This window comes from Oculina patagonica, unplaced genomic scaffold (assembly GCF_052425735.1).
Source record: "Oculina patagonica isolate OP01 unplaced genomic scaffold, crgOcupat unplaced372, whole genome shotgun sequence".
NCBI classification, from domain to species: Eukaryota; Metazoa; Cnidaria; class Anthozoa; order Scleractinia; family Oculinidae; genus Oculina; species Oculina patagonica.
Genome location: NW_027558224.1, coordinates 266 through 12,408, shown reverse-complemented (window position 1 = coordinate 12,408; position 12,143 = coordinate 266). Strand labels below are relative to the sequence as shown.

The 12,143-nt window shown below is 40.3% G+C and overlaps 2 protein-coding genes across 2 annotated transcripts; both read right to left on the bottom strand.

The window, feature by feature from the left end:
* Positions 1-471: 471 nt before the first annotated feature.
* LOC144640597 (uncharacterized) lies at positions 472-2,886 on the bottom strand (the record flags this gene model as incomplete). The annotated part of the gene is made up of 3 exons (XM_078499696.1): positions 2,848-2,886; positions 1,971-2,110; positions 472-756 (listed from the first exon to the last, which is right to left on the bottom strand). Coding segments are annotated over exons 2-3 (349 nt in total), but the record flags the coding sequence as incomplete, so codon positions are not given.
* Positions 2,887-7,033: 4,147 nt separating this feature from the next.
* LOC144640598 (uncharacterized) lies at positions 7,034-11,865 on the bottom strand. Its single transcript, XM_078499697.1, has 4 exons — positions 11,769-11,865; positions 11,362-11,475; positions 11,192-11,326; positions 7,034-9,275 (listed from the first exon to the last, which is right to left on the bottom strand). The coding sequence occupies exons 1-4, from the start codon at positions 11,863-11,865 to the stop codon at positions 8,920-8,922; spliced, it is 702 nt and encodes a 233-aa protein (XP_078355823.1). The 3' UTR covers positions 7,034-8,919.
* Positions 11,866-12,143: the final 278 nt, after the last annotated feature.

Below are 12,143 nucleotides of genomic sequence, written 5' to 3'. Positions count from 1 at the left end.
AAAAAGAGAAGATGTTAATACTTGAACCAGTCCGCGTGTTGTGTAGTTTAGGCTCACTTGGGGTAGTTTCATGGGTTGAGGGGGGATAGAATAGGGTATCATTTTCCGTGAAAACTAATTAAATTGCAAGGCTGGTACTATACTACGGCAAGGGCACTTTTAATCAACCAATATTTCGAATAGTACAACTAGTATTTTGCAGGGTCAGTGCTTGAATGGATAAAATAACGGTTCTAAACAACAACGTAAACAATAGTAGTTAATGATTAACTAGTTAAACTATTAAGTTACTTGAAGAATTTAGTCTAGAACATTTGTCATAAAGCCAGACCGTCTTAACGCATTCTGCTTGTGACACAAATGACTTGAATACTAACAGTATACACAACAAAGCGTATACTTTAGTAAGTAGCTAAATAACGAAGAAAACAATAGTTTACTCTCTCGAGAACAAATGAATTTTTCGCTCACTTGGTAATCCAGCTGAGTCTGCGTTACACTCGTCAGTTTCACAGCAGCTGGCAACACACTGTCCATCTGTGACGTCATCACAGGCTTTTTTGGCAGCATCACATACTGCTTTACTAGCGCACGATTTCGCCACTGCTGTGACGTCATTTTTTTTAGCCCAGGTCGTCATACAGCGGTCAAATCCTGAGGGACATGTCAGTAGTTTATTGGCTTTATCTCCCTCCAGTTTATCCTTTGCACAGACATCACCAGTGCCGGTGCAAGCGTAACACTTGATGGCATCAGCTGAAATGAAAGAAAAGTTAAAAATGACTCCGAAGTACTAAAACATGTTGTAAGATATCCATGTAAATACAAGTGCGATCATGTCCGCCCTTTTACAGCTCTGTCATTACAGCTTGCAACTGCGAAAAGACTGGGACTGAACTATACACACGCCTTTATCAACACTAATTAAAATCTCCTGTCAATCTATATCTCTTGATCTCTTCAGTTTGTCTATCAGAACAGGGATGGTAGAGCCGGGGGGGGGGGGGGTGGGGCTTTAGCCCACCACTGTTTATGAAAAATTAGACTTACTAAGGGAAGACTCTCTTAAGCCCCACCCCCTTTTCAAGTCACTAGTCAGCCCCTCGACTCCACCTGAAAAAATGTCCCGCCGTTCCTGCATTTTCTCCCTATATAAACCCTTATATTTCGTTTTCTTGTGTGATTTCTCTTAAGCATTCCCTTTATTTCTTTCGCTTATCCTTGAAAGATTTTTCATGTACTTAACCATTAACTGCTTTTGTTAGTGTTGTAAATTTAAATTTCAGAACTGTTCTTGCCGTTTTATTTTTAAACGATGACGTTAGAAATCGCTTATTGCTATCGCATGACGGGTTCATTTATTCTGTTGTCTGTTTCGGGCAATCGAACAGAAATCAAGCTCAACTTAGCAAGAAATCGCCGGGGCAGGTCCAGGATTTTTCAATGGGGGGTGGCTGTTTACCAATAGCTTTGGTTACTTTGTTGTTTTTAGTCCCAGTTTTTTTATGGGGGAGGGGGGGGGGGGGGAGAATCAGGCTTTAAGGCAGGATTTTGAAAGTGGGAGTCCAAATTATTTTGGGCCTGAGGCTCATATTTCATGCGGCCATAGGCTCCATCTCCCTATGGGGGGTCTGGGGGCGTGCCCCCCTCAGAAAATTTTGAAAAGTTAAAGCCTCTTAGACGTGATTTCTGCAAATCTTGGGCAGCTTTAAATAGCTTTCAACTAACTTATTAAACCGCTGTTTTTGCTCGATAATTAAAAATAACGCTCGAGACTTGTATTTGTTTGTTTGGAGGCGATAATTTTTTTCATTTAGATTCAAAACGAATTTTTTTCGTTTACATTAAGTTTCATAGCGAATATTTGTCGAAACGTAATAAAATAGAATGATCTCAGCCGTGACACAGTCCCTTTAAGTGAGTCATACTCGAACAGATAGCAAGACTGAATGAATCGAAGTTCAACATACCTTCAACCGTACGCCCACAGTAGAAAATCGTTGCCAAGGCGACGACCCATGTTAGACGCCACATACTTGCCGAAGTTTTTCAGGACAGTTCTGCTGACTCTTCCTGTGAGTTTTCTGTTGTTCTTTCGTGTAGATGCCTACTGAACGGTAAAGACTAAAAACAGCTGAAAAAAGTAATCAAACAATGAATGTTAAACAACTGCTTAAATTCTGTCTGCATACTCATTAAAAAGCGGCGTGTAAGAACCTACATTTTTTCAAGTCTGGCAAAATAGATTCTTGTATTTTGGGGTCGTTAGCTATTAGAAATTTAGGGCAAGTAGATTTTTAATTTCTATAAGCAAGATATAATTGTTGATTACCAAAGAATAAACTTGGTTCTTAAATGTAAAGTATTTATTCACAACTCTGCCTAACAAAACTGGTTACAAAATGTATATCGTGTTGTATGGTGTTATTTGCAATCTCAAAGTGAAACTTAAAATGTCTGTCATAATTTAACTGTTAATTTCGGCTGCTACTTGCAAAAACCGTGGATCCACCGGGCAGGCAAAATAAAGTTTTGGGGCGTGATTAATTTTACTTCTTAATTTTTAGCATTTTCAATATTGGAGAATATTCTTTGAATGGGAATTTAGTTTCCCCAATTATTCTCCAGTCATGCACTTTCGTATTTTTTTCTGTAATTATATGAAATTACTTGTAGCCTGACAAAGCATTGTAAAACGTAAACTTTGATTCCAGCGCGATTCACAAGTTTTTTTTCGGCTACTAATCGATAATTAAAGTTAGGAAAAACAACAAATTTAACTTAGCGATACAACAACAGAAACTAGACCATGAAATCCAGAGAAAGTTAAAAAAGTTAGGAACCTACCTCAAACAAGGTACTTTGTCCGATGAGCACACCTTGACGGTTATGTATTAATGAACTTTAGAGAACAAGTTTAAGCTATTATAACTCCGCTCTCAACAGCATGTGGCTTTTGCATAAGCCCGGCCCCGCTGCGTAATATTGTGTAAAATTTTATGAATGGGAAGAGAAGGAGTAAAGCATTCCAACAAGGAGCTAATGGGTTCGATTCCCGTCGGGGACGGCAGATTTTCCTTTGTTCCACGCTCGTGTCATGTTGAACAATTTCTTCATTACATTATCATTGCCAATAAGTTGCTGTGGTTACAATTTTAATCTTGACCAAAAAGCAGAACAATAACGCAACATTGTAAGTACGTCACAAAGGTAACACAAAAAGATAAAAATGGAGACTCTGCATGAAAAGTTCAGCCATGCACTCAGTAAGAATTGAAATTAATTAAATCAGTGTAAAGAAAGGGGCAGAAAATAAAAAAGACCTGATTTTTATTATAAGCCAGTTATGTTAAGTTTTGCTCTTGATTTTCAAAACTTAAGCTCGGCATATAAATTTGGTGAATAAGAGACAATGCCGACTGAAATTTTTTTTTATGGTTTTATTATTGCTGGCCAGCGCCTGTGGTGATAAGTTCAACCAAAACAAAACGGTGTTTTACAGTACACACAAAGAATAAAGACAAAAAACGTGGACAGAGCGTGGACAAAAAACGTGGGCAGAGCGTGGACAAAAAACGTGGGCATAATCTGTACTTCTGACGTGGGTGTGAACGAAGGACGGCTGTGTTAAGGTATTTATTTCTTTTATAAAAGCGACCCCACGTTCAAAAGTGTTGTTTACAAACAAGAAATATTTTAAAAACGAGATCACGCACTTGAAAATCATTCAGAAAAAGCAGAAAATAAAACAAGAGCTAAACGCATTATATTCGGTTTTTCTCATCGTGCTTTTTTAAATTGAACTCAGGCTTTGCATAAGCAAAGCCTTTTCCTATCAGACTATTTAAAAAATGCATGGATTAGAATTAAACAAAACTTGCTATTCGCGTCACTAACCAACACCTGTGTATGTCACATACTGAAATTGATGCATGTGACGGGCCCTAAGAACGTCTGCGTAGGAGGCTAACCGGCAAGCAGAAAAAGGAACAAAAGAACAGTGACCCAAATAAAAGCAGTTTGGTGCCAAGTTAAGTCAAGCTCAATATTACAGTGCGGCTACTGTTACCGGGGTCACCCAGACAAAGTTAACCAATCACAAAGCAAAACGGAAACAATAAATTTTAGCATTTTTTCCTTTAGCCAATGAAATGTCGAGTACAGAACAATGAAATTTCAACTTGTTTCGTTCGCCACGAAAACACATCAATGCTAAATTTTGACTGTATGGCGCTGGATTTTCAATTAACTTCGATTGCATCCCTTTTGAGCTTGAGTAGTTGTGACAGCACGAATTGAAAAGTAAATATCAGCGATGATAGTGAAAGAGAACTTCAAAACTGTGTAAAAACAGGGAAAGCAACGGCCGTGCCATATGTCTCCAGACGTAAAAGTGCGTGGCGGAGTTCGCTCGTGACAATTTCAAACAATTTCCTCTACGGCATCAACAGGAGTTTCGGTAGTACCATTTGGAAAATAAATGCACGTAAGCCCAGCAAAGGAAGACATTCTAAACTGCACAACGTACTTATCTTTCTTTTGCTTTGTGATTGGTTAACTTTGTCTGGTTGACCCCGGTTAGGGGGGGGGGGGGGGGGGACAGGGAGGTCTGAACCTCCCGCCTCCCGTACCTTTTACTCCCGCTTCCCGTACCCTTTACTCCCGCCTCCCGCCCCTTACCGTAGCTTTTCTCTCCTGTTTGTTCCATGTCTATTGCGAAATATAATGAAATGTTACGAAATTTCACTTGTTTTCTCCCGGTTCCCGCCACCTTAAGAATCCCGCTTCCCGGCCTCTCTCCTCCCGCTTCCCGCCCCTTTTCTCCCGGGCTCCCGCCCCCCTGTCCCCCTCCACCGGTTACAGTAGCCGCACTGTAATGTATCGCAAAAATCCACAATCTGGGTGCTTTTTAAGGCTTAATCCGTCGATCAGCGAACCTTTTCACACCCCTCATTAAGATTAAAAAAAAATGTGATAGAGAAACCGGTAAAGACCTATTAATTAAAGGATATCTGTACTTGTTGCATTCCTTCCTTCTGGTCGATATTCTGGTCTATATATTGCAGTCTTTTGCTGTGTCCCTTGAAGAAAACAATTCGAGCCAGTTATTAGCGTCTTCTTATCTCTAAGGGACAGCAAAGGTACTTCTTTCGGGGATCTCAAATGCATATTGAGTTATTATGTTTTTCTGTCATGGTTTATCAGTATAAGGGAGGCGCGGTGGCCTAATGGTTAGCGCGCCGGACTCCGGATCGAGCGGTTCGGGTTCGAGACCTGGCCGGGGTCACTGTGTTATGTTCTTGGGCAAGACACTTTACTCTCATAGTGCCTCTCTCCACCCAGGTGTATAAATGGGTACCGTCGACATATTGCTGGGAAGGGTACCCTGCAATGGACTAGCATCCCATTCAGGGGGGAGAAGAAATATTCCTAGCCGCTTAATGCTACGGAAACAGGGATAAGCTCCAGCAGTATGGACCACTTGGCTCAAGGCTTCCACCTTTTTTAACAGTATTAGCATCACATGAGGCGTAGTCTCATTCGCTTTTTAACCGAAAAGAGTGTCATCTATACATTATTTTAAGAGAGTTGGGATCTTGTAATTGTTTCGCCCAGTCGCGTGCTTCACCAAGGCTCTCAAATAGACTGTAGTTCGGTTTCGTTTATTGTCACGATGATCAATGCTAGTACAGGTAAAATTCGAAGTCTGTATGAAAATAAGTAATAGTAATTAGTAATTAGTAAGTAATAGTAATAGATCCATCGAGAATTAACATTGAAGTAAGAGAAAAGCAATATTTACCCATTGGCGTCTCTATTCGGTTCGCGGCTAGGCGACATGTAGTTCAGATCTTATTAATTAGAGAAATTAAAGGTTTGTTACGTCATAAGTGATTTGATCTCACAAAAAGTTATTATTTGATTCTTGTCTTATCATTTCCGACGAAACAGTAATTACCATGCCTGCTCTTTCTTTTTCGGTAAGCGAGAAAACACAGTGGTGTCTTCGCCCAAACTCGGAAGAATGAAAGCATAGAAGACCATCAATTGTCGTAATTTATAGTTTTCATTCAAAAGACATGTCCAAATTCAGCATTGAAAAATATCCTCAACAATGAGGCCAAACGTCGGTCATTAATGAGAAATCTTGCTTCTTTTTCCAGACATTCCTGATTAACATGAAAAGAGCGATTTTCATGAGCTTGTGAGTACTGAACAGTCATTTTAAAGGTTTTGTACCAGGCAGACACTGAGAGGTTCGCGCTTGTTCAGGTTACAAGTTCCAAGCCGGCTTATATATCCCTAATTTTTTGCGAAAGCGATCGAGGTTAAAAAACTTGTGTCTAGGACGTGGGAAACCGTATGTTTTCAGTGAGTGTATAAAGGTGGCTTGTTTTTATTCAACAGTTTTTTTTAAGTCTGTAGCCAGGAAACAGCCCTCGGATCTGAACCAGTGTAAGAAAAATAATCCGTTTGCTCTGAAAAGGAATAAATTTTCCCTCCCGCTGACGTATCTACTGGGAGAAGGCCTGAGTACAGCTAAACGCAAGAGTCTGTACACTGAACGAGGTCAAGATGCACCCACAGAGACCTGCCAAAAAAGTTTTTAAAATGAGTTCAAATTTTTCAAGCAAAATAATAATAAAAAAAGATTTAAAATCCTTAAAAAAGCTAGCTTTTGAAAACTTCCGAAAGAAACCTGTGAAGAAATTTGTGCAAGTTGCTGTGAATTGGGAGCTGATCTAGATGCTGCTCGAGACCCGGGGGGGGGGGGGACACTCAAAAAAGTTTTATACGGGGAGGCTCCGCCCCGAGCTCTGACCCCTTACCCTTTTATATACCATTTTTGACAGAAATTGTACCCCTCTCGTATACCTTTTACTGAAAAAGGTACCCCTTTCATATATACCCCTTTTCAAAAAAAATATCGCAAAAATGTGCTTTGCTTTGATTAAAATTTGGCAGAAAGCGTGACAAGGCTATTACCCAATCCCCCCGCAAATTACAATCCCCCCGCCAGAGTAGACCAATCCCTTGCGGTCAAATTTATTTTGTATTGGCTGTGTCCACCAATCATATCGCTAGGAATCGGTTAGACAAACTGTTTATGGTCCGAACTGTTACACGGTTATACAAAGTTAATGACCGCTGTAACAGTTTGTTATCCCTCAGTTTTACAGCCATCTCGTCTCTACACAGGGTGTCCGGGTCAAATAGTAGTCATTCTCGTCCCCATATCCCTTTTCACGTCTGTTAAGTAATATGGGGACGAGGATGGACTGCAGTTCACTTTCTATCTTATGGTGGATTTCCACTGACACGTAATTTTTTCGTGCGTTTACGTGCGTGAAAAAATTTAGAGACAATGTATAAACGATTTGCGTACACGTTTACGCAAGTCGTTCATACATTGTGTCTAAATTTTTTCACGCACGTAAACGCACGTAAAAATTACGCGTCAGTGGAAATCTACCTTTAGTCATCAAAAAGTCATGAGCTTCGTATACTCTACAACATTGATTTAAATTAAAAAAAAGAATATAAGAAAGAATCATTTCTAGGCTCGATTTCAAGCCGCTTATCGGAAAAAATAAGCCTGCAGTGGAACAAAGACCGGACTCGAGCAGGCAGCAAAAATCATGATCGAGCCTAAATCATTCGATTTAGGTTGCTTTAGTCTGAAGGCAGGTCCAAGTGTTGGGTTTCGCGCTGCTATTTTTTGACTGTGGGTTTATTGTTGGCTTTCGCGCGAACGAGTTATGAACCGGCGTCTCTTACGGCTTCGTTGCTCATGCAAAAACCCAAAGAAGAGAACCTGCCCGCAGGCTAAGACAATTTCGGATCGTGTCTTATACAGCTAATTCGAGAAAAGGTGTCGGAAAAAAGCACAAAAGTGCACGCGAGAAGACCGAAAGGTGGTCTGAGTATTAACTTGAATTTTGCATATTGGCCTTTAAGAAATGTACTAGTTTGTATTTTTGCACGTAAAGATTTTATTTTTCCTTCTCAGGAGGCCTTTTTCTTTAGCGTTACTTTTACTGTCACATGTCTTTGAGTTTGAAAATTTTAGAGAGAAAGAAAACGTGCAAATTCGTGTTTGTCATGTTGCCATCTTGTTGCTGCCGCAGCGAGTGAGCCTGAAGCGAACGAGCGAGGCAGCTCTCTAATCGGCAAAGGAATACTTTATGGGGCCTGCAATCACTTTTTTACCAAACGCAAGGAATTGTGGTCGGCGGTAAGGTTAAAAGGCGCAAGGAATTGCGGTTATGCGCGAATGGAATATTCACGATGCGCAGTGGAGTTCAATGTGATCCTCGTTGATCCTCGCGCTAATGCGACCTCGTTGATTTGCGCTTTGATATGTGACCAGGCGCGAGGCAGGATTTCAAACAAGTGACATCTTTAAGTTAACTGAAACAGTAAAGTACTCTGCTTTTCAGTGGAAACCTGCCTGAGTTCTGGGCAGACTAAATCATAAATCGCTTCCTGAGGAATTATGTCATAGTACACGTCTGTTAAACTCTCATTAATCCTACAACACCTTGCATCGATCTCGCCCGCGCTTCCGAACCTTTGGTTGTTACTGACTAATAGAGTTTTATTGAAGAGTTTCAGTTTCCATAAGTCTCCTTTAACGTATGTTTAAGCCTGTTCTAATATTAAATCTCAGTTCAATTTTACAATACTTAACCGTTTCAAACATGTCAAACATAAAAAGTAGCTATAGTACAGTTCATAAAGTTACTGCTTCCCCTTTGGCAACATTTCTACCATTTTGGTATACTAGTTAGTATTCATCGCGTGCAGTAGCTCTCTACTTCTATCCATACCACCTTTTGGTCTTGTCGCGTGCACTTTTTAATCTTTTTTTCGACAACCTTTCTCGAATTAGCTGTATTTTACTACGATTCCTTATGCTTATGCCTGATTGATAAGTGCAAGGCCAAGCACAGAGCAAAAGGACATCAGGAACACACTGAATGAGTGGGACGCAGCAGGCGAGACCGCATTACACTCATCAGTTTCACAACATCTAACAGCACAATCTGCAGCTGCAGCTGAGCTGTTACTGCAGGCCTGCTTTGTGGCATCACAAAACATTTTATCGGCGCACGTGCTCATCGCCACTGCTTGTTTGTCTTTGATGGTCCAGTACAGCATACAGCGGTCAAGTGATCTGGGGCAAGTCTTGACGTATTTGGCTTTGTCTCGTTCTAGTTTATCTTTTGCGCATGCATCTTTTGTGCCAAGACAATGGTAGCACTTGATTCCATCTGCGAAAGAGAAATTAAATTGGAGCAAGAACAGAAGTATAAATTATGACAAAAAATTCAACCTGTTTTTTTTTTGTTTACCAGCGTGCTGTTGAAAGTGTTATGAAATCACTGATTCCCTAGTATTGCATTACGCATCATTACTGCGCAGGATTTTATGCGTAATTCGCGCGCGCACACAAACAAATGGCCGCTTTTTTCTATGCAGCTTGGCTCGCGAGAGATAAATCATCGTTTTCTCGTAAACGTGTACGGTGACCAATCATTTTTTTTCTCTTAGTTCGAGAAAAGCGATCAAATTCTTTCTATAAAATGAATACAGATCAATTTTATGGCAGAATAATACATTATCTCCGAAAACGTGTACTTTTCCAGTACTTGCAAAGGAATTATTAAGGAATTATGTGGTATATACAAGGTTTTCTTGCTCCTAAACAAATACGGTGATCCCCCTTAAAGTAAGCAACCAACCGGCAAAGTTTGGTTAAAAATCTATGAGCAGTTCTATTTCCCGTGAATTACCTTAAGAGTAAAACATCAAGAAAATTAGACCGAGTAACGCGTAACGTTATCATTGTAAAATAACAAGTTTTGGTTTATTACGAGGCGTGACCGGACATGGTAATATCGTTTTAAAGTAAAGCATTGCCGTCTACAGCAACAACAACAACAATCGTTATTTTGTCCCCAGAAATTAGAATGAAGGTTAATGCATACAACGTGAAAAAAATGAGAAAAGGAGAAAGAGTAACTAAAGGTGCATGGGTTGTTGACAGGTATTTACAATGATGATGTTAATACATGAACCAGTCCACGTGTTTTGAAGTTCAGCCCTACTTGGTGTAGTTTTCCCGGGTGGTGGTGGAAGTCGGGTGGGGGGGGGGGGGGGGGGGGTGGTAAATATAATAGGTTACCATTTTTCTTGAAACTGATAGGTTGCCTGAAGAATTAAGTTTAGGGAAGAATTTAGTTTCCGGCAATAACAGTAAAAATCTGTACGGCAGGCAGTAAGGCAACTTTACTGACCCCTAGTAACATTAACAACAAGTAAAGCATTGATAAAGAGCTCTAGGATAGGGTGGAAATTTTCGATGTTAAGTCTAGAGTAGGGCTGTAAAATGTAATAGAACAATATATGTTACAGCTAGTATAGGTCAAGGGACTCAAAGTCCTGGCGGCACACCCCCAGCTAAAAATTTGCAGTGTAGCCCACGCTTTCCCGGTTTCACGGTTTGAAATTTTCAATTCCAGGATTTTTTGGGGTAGGAAAATTTGGAAAGTATCTTTTTGGGTGGCTTGATTTAAGTAGGGATTATTTTGGTATTATAAAAAACAATCTAAAGATTCGTGGTAGTGCCTTGGCCGCAACGTTCTGCAAATAAAGTACAAAAACTGATCTGAACGTGTTTCTAATGTTTTTCCTTTTGTTATATCTTCAGATCATTCCCCATTCCTGAAAAATTTAATGGGTCAGAAATTTGGCATGGGATTTTTTTGGGGGTTGATTTTTGGTTTGGTTTAAAACCCTAGGGATTTTTTTGGGGTCTTGATTTTTGCCCCCAGTCGATCATCCCCGTCGCTTAAAATGCCGAGTACCCCCCCCCCCCCCGCCCCTGGGCGTATGCGCCTAAATTTACTGCATCCACAAACGCAGCTCGAAGGCGAGTTTGTGCGCTTTCATTGTTTAATATGGGAAACATTGTGACAGGCTTTTGTTAAGCAAATCGATCAATTTGGTCTCTGCCGTTGTTTCTGCTTCTGATATGAAGCCAGACCGTCTTAACACATTTCTGCTTGTGACACAAATGACTTGAATACTAACAGTATACACAACAAAGCGTATACTTTAGTAAGTAGCTAAATAACGAAGAAAACAATAGTTTACTCTCTCGAGGACAAATGAATTTTTTGCTCACTTGGTAATCCAGCTGAGCCTGCGTTACACTCGTCAGTTTCACAGCAGCTGGCAACACACTGTCCATCTGTGACGTCATCACAGGCTTTTTTGGCAGCATCACATACTGCTTTACTAGCGCACGATTTCGCCACTGCTGTGACGTCATTTTTTTAGCCCAGGTCGTCATACAGCGGTCAAATCCTGAGGGACATGTCATTAGTTTATTGGCTTTATCTCCCTCCAGTTTATCCTTTGCACAGACATCACCAGTGCCGGTGCAAGCGTAACACTTGATGGCATCAGCTGAAATGAAAGAAAAGTTAAAAATGACTCCGAAGTACTAAAACGTGTTGTAAGATATCCATGTAAATACAAGTGCGATCATGTTCGCCCTTTCACAGCTCTGTCATTACAGCTTGCAACTGCGAAAAGACTGGGACTGAACTATACACACGCCTTTATCAACACTAATTAAAATCTCCTGTCAATCTATATCTCTTGATCTCTTCAGTTTGTAAATCAGAACAGGGATGGTAGAGCCGGGGGGGGGGGGGGGGCTTTAGCCACCCACTTTTTCTGAAAAATTAAAGACTTACTAACAGAAGACGCTCTTAAGCCCCACCCCCACTTCAAGTCACTAGTCAGCCCCACCACCTGAAAAAATGTTCCGACGTTCCTGCATTTTCTCCCCATATTAACCCTTATATTTCGACTGTTGCATAATAACATAGTATAGATACTGACATATCAAGCTTGAGCTACCTTTTCTTGTGTGATTTCTCTAAAGCATTCCCTTCATTTCTTTCGCTTATCCTTCAAAGATTTTTCATGTACTTAACTACTGCTTTTGTTAGTGTTTTACCTTTAGGTTTTAGTAGTTTTATGTATATGTATACTTTTTAATGAAATTATTGTAAAGCGCTTTTGATCAGCACATGTAAAAAGCGCTATATAAATTATTAAATTATTAT

What these genes read in the sequence shown, in the direction of transcription:
- LOC144640598 (XM_078499697.1), bottom strand. Translation starts at nt 11,865, where the DNA reads ATGGGGAGAAAATGCAGGAACGTCGGAACATTTTTTCAGGTGGTGGGG. An exon ending in CTTAAGAGCGTCTTCTGTTA is followed by an intron (nt 11,476 to 11,768) that starts GTAAGTCTTTAA and finishes CTTTCATTTCAG; the next exon opens with CTGATGCCATCAAGTGTTAC. An exon ending in TCCCTCAGGATTTGACCGCT is followed by an intron (nt 11,327 to 11,361) that starts GTATGACGACCT and finishes ATGACGTCACAG; the next exon opens with CAGTGGCGAAATCGTGCGCT.